This window comes from Somniosus microcephalus, chromosome 2 (genome assembly GCF_052327205.1).
Source record: "Somniosus microcephalus isolate GS21.2 chromosome 2, FLI_Smic_1.0, whole genome shotgun sequence".
Classification (NCBI taxonomy): Eukaryota; Metazoa; Chordata; class Chondrichthyes; order Squaliformes; family Somniosidae; genus Somniosus; species Somniosus microcephalus.
In genome coordinates, this window is record NC_140988.1 from 182,781,284 (window position 1) to 182,796,554 (window position 15,271).

General features: G+C 43.1%; 1 protein-coding gene across 9 annotated transcripts in view; it reads right to left on the reverse strand.

The window, feature by feature from the left end:
- Positions 1-273: 273 nt before the first annotated feature.
- Positions 274-15,271, reverse strand: part of ppargc1a (peroxisome proliferator-activated receptor gamma, coactivator 1 alpha) — a 476,227-nt gene continuing 461,229 nt past the window's right edge. For 7 of the 9 annotated variants that reach the window (XM_085967770.1, XM_085967703.1, XM_085967743.1 and 4 more), the window contains one exon: positions 274-2,472. In XM_085967770.1, the coding sequence (XP_085823896.1) occupies positions 2,369-2,472 (104 nt within the window). In that variant the 3' untranslated portion in view covers positions 274-2,368. The remainder of the gene's footprint in view (positions 2,473-15,271) is intronic. The other 2 variants (XM_085967723.1, XM_085967761.1) reach the window with 1 other exon arrangement.

The window sequence follows — 15,271 nt, forward strand, 5'->3', positions numbered from 1 at the left end:
TTCTACATGAAATGAGTTTGAGCCGGCACTAAATTGGCAATCATGTTCCGAAAGGCTAGTACGGGAAATAAAAATACTGTCACAAAGGTGCATAGGGTTTCTGTTCGGAGGTTGGAGCAACTGTGCTTCATCTGACCTGGGAGCATTCACATGAGAGTTACACTGGATACCCAAAGTGGAAACATTCCATTCCTTATCCCTTCTAAAACAAAAGTAAAAAAAAAGCTTAGATTAATTAAAGAAACCAATTATTAATCCCCTCATTCATTTGGATCCATGTTTTACAATTTTTTAATTCATAAAGCAAGCTGAGCAGTTTTGATTTGTATGATGATTACACACACGGGACAGAGTTTGAAACATTGTTTCCCTTTATTAGTTAAGTGAGGTTGATGAGAACTGCACATTTAAAAAAAATCACAGTAATTCTATACAATGGTTCAACCACACATTACAGGTAGAAGTGTCAGTCAAAAGGAAGCTCACATGGATGTTCCTCCTCACATTTCCTGGTAAGTACAGTTCCATCAACTAATATATTTTCACCCACAAACCTAACAGCACAGTGTCCTCAGAAATTACTTTAATTAAAATTAAGAATAATCAAGTGATATAATACATTACTATTCTAGTTATTGTACAGAGCAAATTTTATATTACAATCATTAAAATCATCATCACATTTGCCAGACAGGACAAAACATCATTACCCAAGTTATAAAGGATAGCCGAGAACTAACATGAGCTACGAACGCACAGTTTCACTTATGTTGTTCAAGTTAGCCATTGCTACACACAAAACTATGAAATACTGTAGTAGCAATAGGTTAGAAGTTTAACATTTCTTAAAACACACAATAAGCACCTAAAGAAGCTGGGTAATGTGCCTGGTCCTCCACCTCACATGATATGCTAAAATTAGATTTTTAAAAATAAACATTTATTGCTATTTTTTGTATTTATTTTTACAATCTTGCTATTACAATAAAGAAGAGAATATTCAAAATCCAGGGAAGAAAATGTAAACCTTAGTTTGGCATCATGTGATAAAAATGAGTTAAAAGACCTGAAACTTTATCTAATAATAATACGAGCAGAGATAAAAGACTAGTGGTACTACAGGTAATGAATGACTAGGTCAAAAACCTTTATATTGCTATTAGTATGCACTTACAAAGTTGACAACTCAGTTTAGCAAACATATGAAGACAATTTTCCAATAACAGACATTAGGATCTCTCAATACAAATTAGCGATGGACGAATAAACAAAATTTCACCTGAAACTAAATGAGTTTAGGTGAGTAGTGCAACTGGGAGATGATGGAACAGGGAGCAGGATGGGGTTAACACTATTCACAGGAACTCTCGTCTCCTCTTTTCTCAACAAATCCTGAAGTTAAACTGATTTGAAATTTATTAACTTTACTTATCCATGCTTCAGTTGGCTTTAATTTTCCTTTAAAATGGATGTAATTTGTGGGATAATATTATTATAGGTTAACAGGCAAATAATGGTCTGTAATTTTGAAACACATCTGACATTTTTATTTGAAATCACAAGCAAATCATGAATAACTTTTTCACTTTATTCTCCTGATTTATTAACTTGTATCTAATTTAACATAAAGGACAAAAATGAAAGCACCTTTAATGATTGAACATAGCGATGGGAGTGGTGACATGATTCATTTTCTAAATCATTCTGTTGCAAGCTCATTATAAAGCTACATTATGGGAAATGAGCATTGGTCCATGTGTTCAGCAGACACACAGACAACTTTACCCATCTCAGCATCATATCTCTCCAACTTTCTAAATATATTAGTGTACACTAGTGTCTAACTTGTGGTTACATTCTTGATTTAATTATTGAAAAGAAGGCTGCATTTACAGTGCATAGCTGTAACAAACAAAAGAACATTGTCATATTTACATAAAATAAAAATACCTCAATTTAATATTAGTAAATTTGTAACTACATTTCAGCATTTAGTAAATAAAATATTTGAAACACCCCATGTATTTAATCCCAACTCTGGTCAGTAATGTAACACCACGTCCAAATGTCAGAAAAAAATGCTGAACAAGCTGCATATTCCACCAATCAGATTATCGTTTATATATCACATGTAAAGCATTGCTAACCTAACGGCTGTACTTTTGCTTTTGGATTCCTTTTTTTTTTAATTGAATATCCTTCAACTTTCCTCACACACTGCAGCAGCTGTGTTCATGTAAACTTCATTTGTACAGAGTGTAAAGAGGGATGAGATCCCAGGATGACTAATGCAAGTCCTTTAATGGTAAATGACAGGATGCCTGCAAGGTACTGCGGCTTCCTCCACGAGTAGCACATTTGGTGTCTGTTACCTACGCAGGCTTCGCTGGGCCTCTTTCAGCAAGGTGTCAAAATCCATTGAGTCATACTTGCTTTTAGTTGAAGCAGGGTCAAAGTCATCTGAATTGGAATCTGCAACAAAGGAGCACCATTTAATTAGTATTGTTTCTCATAAAGCTTTGTAAAATTAACTCTTGCTTAGTGTTTTGCTGTTTGTGATTCCTTTAATACTAATATGTGATGAAAAGTGTATAAGAACTCAAAACAACGTTACCATTTTAGATTTACAATAGTAATATAATCTTAAGAACTCCTGGTTAATAAAGACTGACCTTGTGCCTTAAAAGGAAGTGCAATGGTAATTAAAATCACGAGGAACTGGTTTATATCACTCAAAACATTTTCCGTCTGAGTGTAATAAACAATACATATGTACTCTGGTTTTCAGAAGCTTAGGTAATTTGTGTGCAGTCTTGGTCTGTCAGTATTTTTCATTTTTCAGTAGTACACAAATAATAATGGCTGGGTAGCGCAAATCTCCGAGTGCTCACTGTCCACAAGGTCATGGATTTAAGTCCCACTGCCCACTTTTTTCTAATCTACAGAATTCTGGCAAGTTTTCAACTGGGCTTCAGATGAAGTGTTGTGTGAACAAGACGTTCCGGGGGTGAAATTAGTCAATGGCAGTAAATTGATAAGTGAATTGGCAGCAGCCTGTTTTACACCAGAAAAGAAAAATCGGACTGCCAATTCCCTATTAGCCCATTTTGTGCTACTGCCGTTGACCAATTTCACTTGATCTATCTCTAGAGGAGAAGAACTGAAATCATTTGATTCACTCTATTTGAACTGCATATTCTATCAGGCAATTCACATAATATCTTGGATAGAAAATGTAGATAGATCAGCTAAAAGTCCTCCGAGCTTGAGTCAAATGGCTTGCAAGCTTAAAAGAAAAACAAAGAAAGGAATAAATTCTTATAAAAGAAGAAACACAATATTAACTTGTCTTTTCACTTGCATACAATTTAAATGATTGTGTTTTTTATTAAGTCTAGCATCTTTCTGCGTCATGGCACCAAGGTTACAATTTTTGCTGCCTATATCTATGACTTTGGTTGAAAATCACATCTTCATTCAAATGAACAAATGCTGTAGCCTGCAGTCAAACAATTATCTTTACTTATCTTTTTCAAATTCAAGCTTTCCGACTTTAATTATATCCAAGGAGCTCCTCCAATGGCTCGTTAATTGAACTACCCGTTGACACTCAAGTCCAGATATTCTGACATTAGTGCAGTTTATTAGTGGAATTGTTATTGGCAGATTTTAGACACTTACTCAAATGAAAGTGTACTGTTTGAATGCAAACTTTAGTGTATTTGCATAGTTTCAAGTGCAGTTTTGGATGGTTGTAGGAAACACACTCATGATGAATGTGGAAAATTTCATGTAATTGAAATTTAAAAGGAAGAGGGCAATTACAGGATTTTCAGAACAGGGGAAACAAAAATTTGTAAAGCCTTTGAAAAGGCTAAGAAGGCATCTCAACCTATTAACAACCTTTGCAAAGGCTAGAGCAGGAGGGCATTAACATGAGGCACAAAAATAATGGGAAAGGAAATCCAAGGATGAAGACATGCATCTGCAGGAAATTGATGAAACATCCAACCATCTGGTTGCTAGCTGCAGATGCGGAGGTGGTGCTGCCCTCTGTGCATCTTCCCAGCACCACCTCCATAGATCAGCATTGCAGCATGGCTACAAGGAGGTGGAACCAAATTTAAGGCCACAGCTGAGTTGTTCCTATCACTGATATGCCAGCCCTATTGCTGAATGGAAGCTACAGGAGTGCTTGCAGCAGATGGCGCAGTTCTGCATTTGGAACTCTGATGATATAGACTCTAAGAAGACAGTCAGTGCCAGTTAGGTGTGCAAAGGCGGATATGGTTGGTGGCATTTTGGCAGGTGTGGCCAGTCAGGGTGTACTGCCATGTTTTATTTCATGCAACATTACTGAAAGTATAGTGTACTATGATCAGGATCCTTCTGAAGAGGGCCCCACGTTATAGTTCTGACGAAAGGTCATCGCCTTGAAACGTTAACTCTGTTTTTCTCTCCACCGATGGTGCCTCACCTGCTGAGTATTTCGAGCATTTTCTGTTTTTATCCCACATTACTGTTAATCAGATGGTCACATATTTTAGTGGTGCCACTGTGTCAGCAGACCTAGTTTCCTTTGGGAATAGGAGCCTCCACATGCACTAATTGTCTGTCAAATCAAGGTTTGGCCACCTATGTCTGCAAATGTGGGTGTGAGGGTGCAAGCAGATAAGTACAGAACACTTCTCGCACAGCCTGAAATGCCTGATATCCCTTTGTGTCCTCCTTCTTCCAATCACCTCATATAGGGAGATTCCCATTGGGAAACCCATTGGTGCCATTAATGGTGCTGGGAGCAAATTAAATTGACCAATAGGCACAAATATTCACGAGTACCCAAGTTCCTAAATTAGCGAAAATGGTCAAAGAAAAGCTGAAATATTGGAAATTTAATGGGGATCAAACTCCCATTCACCAATAGGAAAGGCTACAGACCCCATCCCAAATCCCAGATGAGAGTGGCCATCTGAACCTGTAAAGTTGCTTCAGAGGCCCATGAATTGACCCACTGGTGGATGTCATAGCTGCACACAACTGCTTCAATGGACCACCTTGAGGCTCTTCCTGGGCTGAAGACAATTTCCGATTTTTTTTTCTCCAAGGGGAGTAATTTCCTGAATCTTCAAAGGTAATCAATCCCCTGCAGGATTCACTTTTCTCTGGTGACCTTTGGAGTTTTCTAGAGGCTTCAATAGGATACATACCTAAAAAGGGCATACTGGATGGAATTCTCAGAGTAGCCAAGGAACTCTCACAGACATAACCCCTTTAACTGAGATGGGTGGAGGGCAGAAAATTTGTTCCCTCCCCGCCTCTGCTGGAATTTAGGGTGGCACTTTACATGTGATAGAATCCTGAAAGAATTGTGTTTTGCTTCACATTCCAACCTGCTCACCACCCTGAAACTGGATCAGAATTTTGGGACCAATGCTTTTACTTATGCCCTTTAAATCAGCTACCACCACAGTGATGCTTCAGCAACACTGGACACCCATTTCACACAGACGTCCTTTCACAGACAACCTCTTGCATGGTCGACTACATGCAGAACTGGCATATCCCCAATGGCAATGAATTTTCCAGCTATTTGAGGTGGGTACTTTTGATGCCACTGGAAGTCCAGGCAGGTTCTGGTCTGTGTCCACGGACTAACAGCCAGGTGCAGAGGCACACAGAAAAATTGGCACTGAATACTGGAATAATGGTCACTGTGTCAGGTACCAGAGGCTGCTGGCACCAAGAAAATGTATCCTAGCAAGGATTCAACATCATCAGGAGAGGAATAGAGGAACACAGAATATTAATTAATGATAAATAACCACACCTAATCACAGTTTTGACTTTACAACCATTGAATAAGTTAATTAATATACCAGTATCTTACATCTAAGTCTGGATGGCCCACTTTTGGACAGAATTCCAGTGGAGTGGGGCTTCTCCCATCCCTCCATATTCGCCTGAGACCAACCCAGTTCCATGGGTTGGAGGTCATTTACTATACACAGTGGACTCCTGGCAGGATTCCTGCTGCCAAGAGGGAGCCTACCAGTGTGAAGTGGAGAATCTTGATGGTTCTGCGTGGTCAACTGCATGTAGCACTGGCATATGCCCAGTGGCTGTTTAAATGAATTGTTCATCTATTTGTGGTGGATACTTCTTACGCCACTGGAAGTCCAAGCTGCGGCACCAGAAAAAGCGAGAGCACTATTTAATGGGGCAAAAGCCCCAAAGACTGCACCAAAGCTCACAAGACTGAAGCCTTCAAGGGTTGGGCCCAGTCATAAACCAATGCTTCTCTTCCATCTCCCTCCTTTCCTGACCTCATGACATTTATCGCTGCTATGCTGAGCCTTCTGCGAACATTCACATGGCGGCTCCAGGAGGCAGCAGTAACTGGGGTAGATGGAATGGAAATAAGCTGGGAACCCATGCTCCCCCCGAGACCATTTGCATGCAGCAGCTGGGAAAGAGGTGGCCAGCAGCATGAGGGGGGCTGGGGAGGGAATGGGGGAGGGGTTTAAGGCCTCAATACCCAATTCGTCCCTCATTCTCTGCCACTATCTTGACCCATTTCGGGTGGAATGATGGAAGAGAATCTAGCCGTATTGAAACAGAATAGGAAATTCTGCCACCTACCATCTTCTTTATCTACTGTATTCCACATATTCTTTATCCTCAATTTTAGTGAAGGAGATAACCTAACTAATTGAATAGTTTTTCCATACCTTTAATTTCAGTGAACATACTGCCCTTCATTTTTTTTTCCAGAAAATCTTTGCATTTTTTCAGTTCTTTAAAGAATGTTTTCACATCCATTTTCCTTTCCCTCCAGTTTACAATTAAGTTATATTCATAGAATCATAGAATAGTACAGCACAGAAAGAGCCCATTTAAAAAAAAATTCATTGATGGGATGTGGGCGTCGCTGGCTAGGCCTGCATTTAGTGCCCATCCCTAATTGCCCTTGAGAAGATGGTGGTGAGCCGCCTTCTTGAACCGCTGCAGTCCATATGGTGTAGGTACACCCACAATGCTGTTAGGAAGGGAGTTCCAGGATTTTGGCCCAGCGACAGTGAAGGAACGGCGATACAGGTCCAAGTCAGGATGGTGTGTGGCTTGGAGGGGAACTTGTAGGTGGTGATGTTCCCATGCGCCTGCTGCCCTTGTCCTTCTAAGTGGTAGAGGTTGCGGGTTTGGCAGGTGCTGTTGAAGGAGCTTTGGCGAGTTGCTGCAGTGCATCTTGTAGATGGTACACACTGCAGCCACAGTGCGCCGGTGGTGGAGGGAGTGAATGTTGAAGGTGGTGGATGGAGTGCCAATCAAGCGGGCTGCTTTATCCTGAATGGTGTTGAGCTTCTTGAGTGTTGTTGGAACTGCATTCATCCAGGCAAGTGGAGAGTATTCCATCACACTCCTGACTTGTGCCTTGTAGATGGTGGAAAGGCTTTGGGGAGTCAGGAGGTGAGACACTCGCCACATAATTCCCAGCCTCTGGCCTGCTCTTGTAGCCACAGTATTTATATGGCTGGTCCAGTTCAGTTTCTGATCAATGGTAACCCCCAGGATGTTGATAGTGGGGGATTCAGCGATGGTAATGCCATTGAATGTCAAGGGGAGATGGTTAGAGTCTCGCTTGTTGGAGATGGTCATTGCCTGGCACTTGTGTAGTGTGAATGTTACTTGCCACTTGTCAGCTCAAGTCTGAATGTTGTCCAGGTCTTGCTGCATATGGACACGGACTGCGTCAGTATCTGACGAGTCTCAAATGGTGCTGAACAGTGTGCAATCATCAGCGAACATCCCCACTTCTGACCTTATGATGGAGGGAAGGTCATTGATGAAACAGCTGAAGATGGTTGGGCCTAGGACACTGCCCTGAGGAACTCCTGCAGTGATGTCATGTGATTGAGATGAATGACAGCCAACTTCCTTTGTGCTAGGTATGATTCCAACCAATGGAGAGTTTTCCCCTTGATTCCCATTGACTTCAGTTTTGCTAGGGCTCCTTGATGCCACACTCGATCAAATGCTGCCTTGATGTCAAGGGCAGTCACTCTCACCTCACCTGTTGAGTTCAGCTCTTTTGTCCATGTTTGGACCAAGGCTGTAATGAGGTCAGGAGCTGAGTGGCCCTGGCGGAACCCAAACTGGGCATCAGTTAGCAGGTTATTGCTGAGTAAGTGCCGCTTGATAGCACTGTCGACGACACCTTCCATCACTTTGCTGATGATTGAGAGTAGACTGATGGGACGGTAATTGGCCGGGTCAGATTTATCCTGCTTTTTGTAGACAGGACATACTTGGGCAATTTTCCACATTGCTGGGTAGATGCCAGTGTTGTAGCTGTACTGGAACAGCTTGGCTAGGGGCGCAGCTAGTTCTGGAGCACAAGTCTTCAGTACTATTGCCGGAATGTTGTCAGGGCCCATAGCCTTTGCAGTATCCAGTGTCTCAGCCGTTTCTTGACATCACGTGGAGTGAATTGAATGGGCTGAAGACTGGCATCTATGATGCTGGGGACCTCAGGAGGAGGCCGAGATGGATCATCCACTCGGCACTTCTGGCTGAAGATAGTTGCAAATGCTTCAGCCTTGTCTTTTGCACTCACGTGCTGGGCTCCACCATCATTGAGGATGGGAATATTTTTGGAGCCTCCTCCTCCTGTTAACTGTTTAATTGTCCACCACCACTCACGACTGGATGTGGCAGGACTGCAGAGCTTTGATTTGATCTGATGGTTGTGAGATCGCTTAGCTCTGTCTATCGCATGTTGCTTCCGTTGTTTGGCATGCAAGTAGTCCTGTGTTGTAGCCTCACCAGGTTGACACCTCATTTTTCGGTATGCCTGGTGCTGTTCCCAGCATGCTCTCCTGCACTCTTCGTTAAACCAGGGTTGATCTCTCGGCTTGATGGTAATGGTAGAGTGAGGGATATGCCGGGCCATGAGGTTACAGATTGTGGTTGAATACAATTCTGCTGCTGCTGATGGCCCACAGCGCCTCATGGATGCCCAGTTTTGAGTTGCCAGATCTGTTCGAAATCTGTCCCATTTAGCACGGTGATAGTGCCACACAACACGGTGGAGGGTATCCTCAACATGAAGATGGGACTTCGCCGCCACAAGGACTGTGCGGTGGTCACTTCCACCAATGCTGTCATGGACAGATGCATCTGCAACAGGTAGTTTGGTGAGGACGAGATCAAGTAGGTTTTTCCCTCTTGTTGGTTCCCTCACCACCTGTCGCAGACCCAGTCTGGCAGCTATGTCATTTAGGACTCGGCCAGCTCGGTCAGTTGTGATGCTACCGAGCCACTCTTGGTGATGGGCATTGAAGTCCCCCCACCCAGAGGACATTTTGTGCCCTTGCTACTCTCAGTGCTTCTTCCAATTGGTGTTCAACATGAAGGAGTACTGATTCATCAGCTGAGGGAGGGCGGTAGGTGGTAATTAGCAGGAGGTTTCCTTGCCCATGTTTGACTTGATGCCATGAGACCTCATGGGGTCCTGAGTCAATGTTGAGGACTCCCAGGGCTACTCCCTCCCGACTGTATACCACGGTGCCACCACCTCTGGTGGGTCTGTCCTGCCGGTGGGACAGGACATACCCAGGGATGGTGATGGTGGTGTCTGGGACATTGGTTGTAAGGTATGATTTGGTAATTATGACTATGTCAGGCTGTTGCTTGACTAGTCTGTGGGACAGCTCTCCCAATTTTGGCACAAGCCCCCAGATGTTGGTAAGGAGGAATTTGCAGGGTCGACCGGACTGGGTTTGCTGTTGTCGTTGTCGTTTCCAGTGCCGAGGTCGATGCCGGGTGGTCCGTCCGGTTTTAATTCTTATTGTTTTTCGTAGCGGTTGTTTACAACTGAGTGGCTTGCTAGGCCATTTCAGAGGGCATTAAGAGTCAACCACATTGCTGTGGGTCTGGAGTCACATGTAGGCCAGACCAGGTAAGGACGGCAGATTTCCTTCCCTAAAGGACGTTAGTGAACCAGATGGGTTTTTGCAACAATCGACAATGGTATCATGGTCGCCATTACTAAGACTAACATTTAATTCCAGAATTAAATTGAATTGAATTTAAATTCAATTTAATTCCAGAATTAAATTGAATTGAATTTAAATTCCACCAGCTGCCGTGGTGGGATTTGAACCCATATCCTCAGAGCATTTGACTGAGCCTCTAGGCTTACTAGTCTAGTGACATAACCACTACGCCACCGCCTCCCATCAAGTCTGCACCAGCTCTGTCGAAGTGCAAGCCAGTTAGTCCCAGTCCTCGGCTCTATCCCCATATCCCAGCAATTTTTTTCTCCTTCAAGTATTTATCCAATTCCCTTTTCAAAGGTACTATTCAATCTGTTTACACTACCCTATCAGGCAGTGCATTCCAAATCATAATCACTCATTGCGTAAAAAAGTTTTCCTTATATCGCCTCTGGTTCTTTTGCCAATCACCTTAAATCTGTGCCCTTAATCCTTCCGCCATTGAAAACAGTTTCTCTTTATTTACTCTATCTAAACCCGTCATGATTTTAAACACCTCTATCAAATCTTCTCTTAGCCTTCTATGCTTTAAGGAGAAGAATCCCAACTTCTCCAACCTATCCACCTAACTGTAATCCTTCATCCCTGGAACCATTCTAGTAAGTCTCTTCTGTACCCTCCCCAAAGCCTTCATGTACTTCCTAACGTGTGGTGCCCAGAATTGGACAAAATACTCCAGCTGGGGCCGAACTAGTGTTTTATAGGTTTAGCATAACTTCCTGATTTTTGTACTCTATGCCTCTCCTTATAAAGCCCAGGATGCTATATGCTTTATTAACTGCTTTGTTAACCTGTCCTGCCACCTTCAAAGATTTGTGCACAAACAGCCACAGGTCTCTTTGTTCTTGCACTCCCTTTAAAATTGTACCATTTACCAATAACTCAGTTTGGGTTCCACCAGGACCACTCAGCTCCAGACCTCATTACAGCCTTGGTCCAAACATGGACAAAAGAGTTGAATTCCAGAGGTGAGGTGAGAGTAACTGCCCATGATATCAAAGCAGCATTTGACCAAGTGTGGCACCAAGGAGTAAAATTGAAGACAATGTGAATCAGGGGGAAAACTTGCCACCGGCTGGAGTCATACCGAGCACAAAGGAAGATGGTTGTGGTTGTTGGAAGCCAACCATCTCAGCCCCAGGACATCGCTACAGGAATTCCTCAGGGCAGTGTTCTAGGCACAACCATCTTCAGCTGCTTCATCAATGACCTTCCCTCCATCATAAGGTCAGAAGTGGGGATGTTTTCTGATGATTGCACAGTGTTCAGTTCCATTCACAACTCCTCAGATAATGAAGCAGTCTGTGCCCGCATGCAGCAAGCCCTGGACGACATTCAGGCTTGAGCTGGTAAGTGGCAAGTAACATTCGCACCACAAAAGTGCCAAGCAATGACTATCTTCAACAAGAGAGTGTCTAACCACCTCCCCTTGACATTCAATGGCGTTACCATTGTCAAATCCACCACCATCAACATCCTGGGGGTCACCATTGACCAGAAATTTAACTGGACCAGCCATATAAATACTGTGGCTACAAGAGCAGGTCAGAGACTGGGTATTCTGTTGCAAGTGATTCGCCTCCTGACTCCCCAAAGCCTTTCCACCATCTACAAGGCACACGTCAGGAGTGCGATGGAATACTCTCCACTTGCCTGGATGAGTGCAGCTCCAACAACATTCAAGAAGCTCAACACCATCCAGGAAAAAGCAGCTGCTTGACTGGCATCCAATCCACCACCTTAAGCATTCACTCCCTCCACCAGCTGCAGTGTGTACCATCTACAAGATGCACTGCAGCAACTTGCCAAGGCTGCTTCGACTTCACCTCCCAAACCTCTGAACTCGACCACCTAGAAGGACAAGGGCAGCAGGCGCATGAGAACACCATCACCTCCAAGTCACACACCATCCTGACTTTGAAATATATTGCGGTTCCTTCATCGTCGCTGGGTCAAAATCCTGGAACTCCCTCCCTAACAGAACTGGTAGGAGTACCTTCATCACACGACTGCAGCGGATCAAGAAGGTGGCTCACCACCATGTTCTCGAGGGCAATTAGAGTTCGGCAGTAATTGCTGGCCTTGCCAGTGATGCCCACATCCCATGAATGAATTAAAAACAAATTAGCTTATATTGTCTTGAACTACGAATTTTCTACTTTTCACTATTTTCACATCATCATACCCTTATATTCTGCGGACTCATTTCTCGACTGTAGTTTGTAATACACATCAAATTTTCAGTCGCCTATTTGATCATTTTCATGTTTATTCAATTACAGCCGACATAATAAGTTTGTTATAGGTATATCCCAATTGGCTTTCCTTACCAGTGGAGATGATTTTCCCCAGTCACTATTTTGATTTTACTAGAATTATCGACCAGAGTATTTCTTTCTGTAATTTTTTTACAATGTTACACACAATAAACTAAAGGAAATCATCTCCACAGATGTCTTAGCTGATGTGATAAAAAATCCTCGTGAAGTAGGTATTCCAGTGAAATATGTTTGATATCTATCTGGCTATCAATCTGTCTTTCAGACTCAATATGGTGTGTGCCACATGTTTTGCTTTAATCCAGCAACTAGCTAATTAAACTGAAGTATGTTTTTATTTCTCTTTTAACTATTCTCTTCGATTGGGTAATTATACACTAATCATGGAAAAGTGCTCCTACTCTTTTATAGGTCCTTTTAACTGAAATATCTCACTTAAGTCATAAGACAACATTTTCTTGCTCTCAGGGCTCAATGTAAACTCCCATGATGTTCATTTGAACTTGCGCTGAAAATATATACAATATAAATAAAACTTTAAAACTCCCAAAATAACAGAGATTATATTTGGAATTTATAAAGTTATATCCTGTAATTTAAAGAGGAAGAAAAATCCTCTTTCATTCTCTTTCACAAAAATTAAAGAGCTAGTGCAGCATTTTTTGCTGTTTCTAAAATTGTCATGACTTTTGAAGGAATTTCATTTGCCCAGTCACAAACATTTAAACTTTATTGTGAGTGAGAATTTACTCGGCTGAAAGGGATTGGATTATGCCTCTGATGTTACATTGGTTTCTGAGGCACTGCACTGGCTTCAACTGTCTTATTGGAGCTGGCTCAGCATCATTCCAGTGCAAGCAACCCATGCACCTAAGATTTCAGTCTGGCAATTTTTTTTTGTTTAATAATGGCATGGGATGCCACTACTACCAACTCTTGGGGCATGATATTCCCTGCGGAGGCGGGATGGCGGCGAGAGAGTTGGTTGGCAGGTTCTGGTCCCGTTCCCGTCTGCAGCTGCTCTGTAAAAAGGATTTTCCGTTAATAGGGCTCTTTAAGCCCACCCTGCGGGGTTCCCGGCTAATTAACAGGAAACGGGTCTGATGACATCATTTGATGATGTGTCATCAGCCGGTTTCCTTAAAGAGACCACGGCCACGTTGAGTTTGACAGTTGTGCTGTCAGTGTTCTGCAGCATTGAGGTGCTGCAAACACTGCACAAAGGTGTATGCCTGCTTATGGAGGGAGTCTCAGCGCACAGGGAGGTTCGCTTCCCATGGGTGGAAGAGGCCTCCCCAGGAAATCAACGCAGTCTGCTTGCACATTGCACAGGAGGGCACAAGCAGGGATGTCGTCAGGAATCCCTGGCTGCAGTGGCGCCAAACTTTCAATGATCTCAGTAGATCACGAAACGTTACTGCAAAGCCACTCTCAACCTCATCCTGTGCCACTCATCACATTCATAGAAACATAGAAAAATAGGAGCAGGAGTAGGCCATTCGGCCCTTCGAGCCTGCTCCGCCATTCAATATGATCATGGCTGATCCTCTATCACAATACCATATTCCCGCTCTCTCCCCATACCCCTTGATGCCTTTTGTGTCTAGGAATCTATCTATCTCCTTCTTAAATATATTCAGTGACTTGGCCTCCACAGCCTTCTGTGGTAGAGAATTCCACAGGTTCACCACCCTCTGAGTGAAGAAATTTCTCCTCATCTCAGTCCTAAATGTCCTACCCCGTATCCTGAGACTGTGACCCTTCGTTCCAGACCCCCCCAGACAGGGGAAACATCCTCCCTGCATCCAGTCTGTCTAGCCCTGTCAGAATTTTATACGTTTCAATGAGATCCCCTCTCATTCTTCTAAACTCTAGTGAATACAGGCCTAGTCGACCCAATCTCTCCTCATACGACAGTCCTGCCATCCCAGGAATCAGTCTGGTGAACCTTCGCTGCACTCCCTCTATGGCAAGTATATCCTTTCTTAGGTAAGGAGACCAAAACTGCACACAGTACTCCAGGTGTGGTCTCAACAAGGCCCTGTATAACTGTAGTAAGACATCCTTGCTGCTGTATTCAAATCCTTTTGCAGTGAAGGCCAATATACCATTTGTCTTCCTAGCTGCTTGCTGTACCTGCATGTTTGCTTTCAGTGACTGGTGTGCAAGGACACCCAGGTCCCTTTGTACATCAGCATTTCCCAATCTAGCACCATTTAAATAATACTCTACCTTTCTGTTTTTCCTACCGAAGTGGATAACTTCACGTTTATCCACGTTATACTGCATCTGCTATGTATTTGCCCACTCACTCAACTTGTCTAAATCGCCTTGAAGCCTCTTTGCATCCTCATCACAACTCACAATCCCACCTAGTTTTGTGTCATCAGCAAACTTGGAAATATTACATTTGGTTTCCTCATCCAAATCATTGATATATATTGTGAACAGCTGGGGCCCAAGCACTGATCCCTGCGGTACCCCACTAGTCACTGCCTGCCACCCCGAAAAAGACCCATTTATTCCTACTCTCTGTTTCCTGTCTGTTAACCAATTTTCAATCCATGCCAGTATATTACCCCCAATCCCATGTGCATTAATTTTGCACATTAACCTCTTATGTGGGACTTTATCAAAGGCCTTCTGAAAATCCAAATACACTACATCCACTAGTTCTCCCTTATCTATTCTACCAGTTACATCCTTATTCCCATCACTCTGCCTTCCCTACCCTACTCCTGCACATCCTTACTCAAACCAACTTACCTTGCACCTCCACCCATCCCTCTCTATTTACATTATCACTTCCCCATCTCACTAGCCACCCTGCATGCTCACCCTCATCCTACTGCAAGCACACCAACTAACAACACACAAGGGTAGGCACTTGAGAGGTATACCCAATGTCCATGTGAAGTTTGTTAATATGCTGTCAAACAT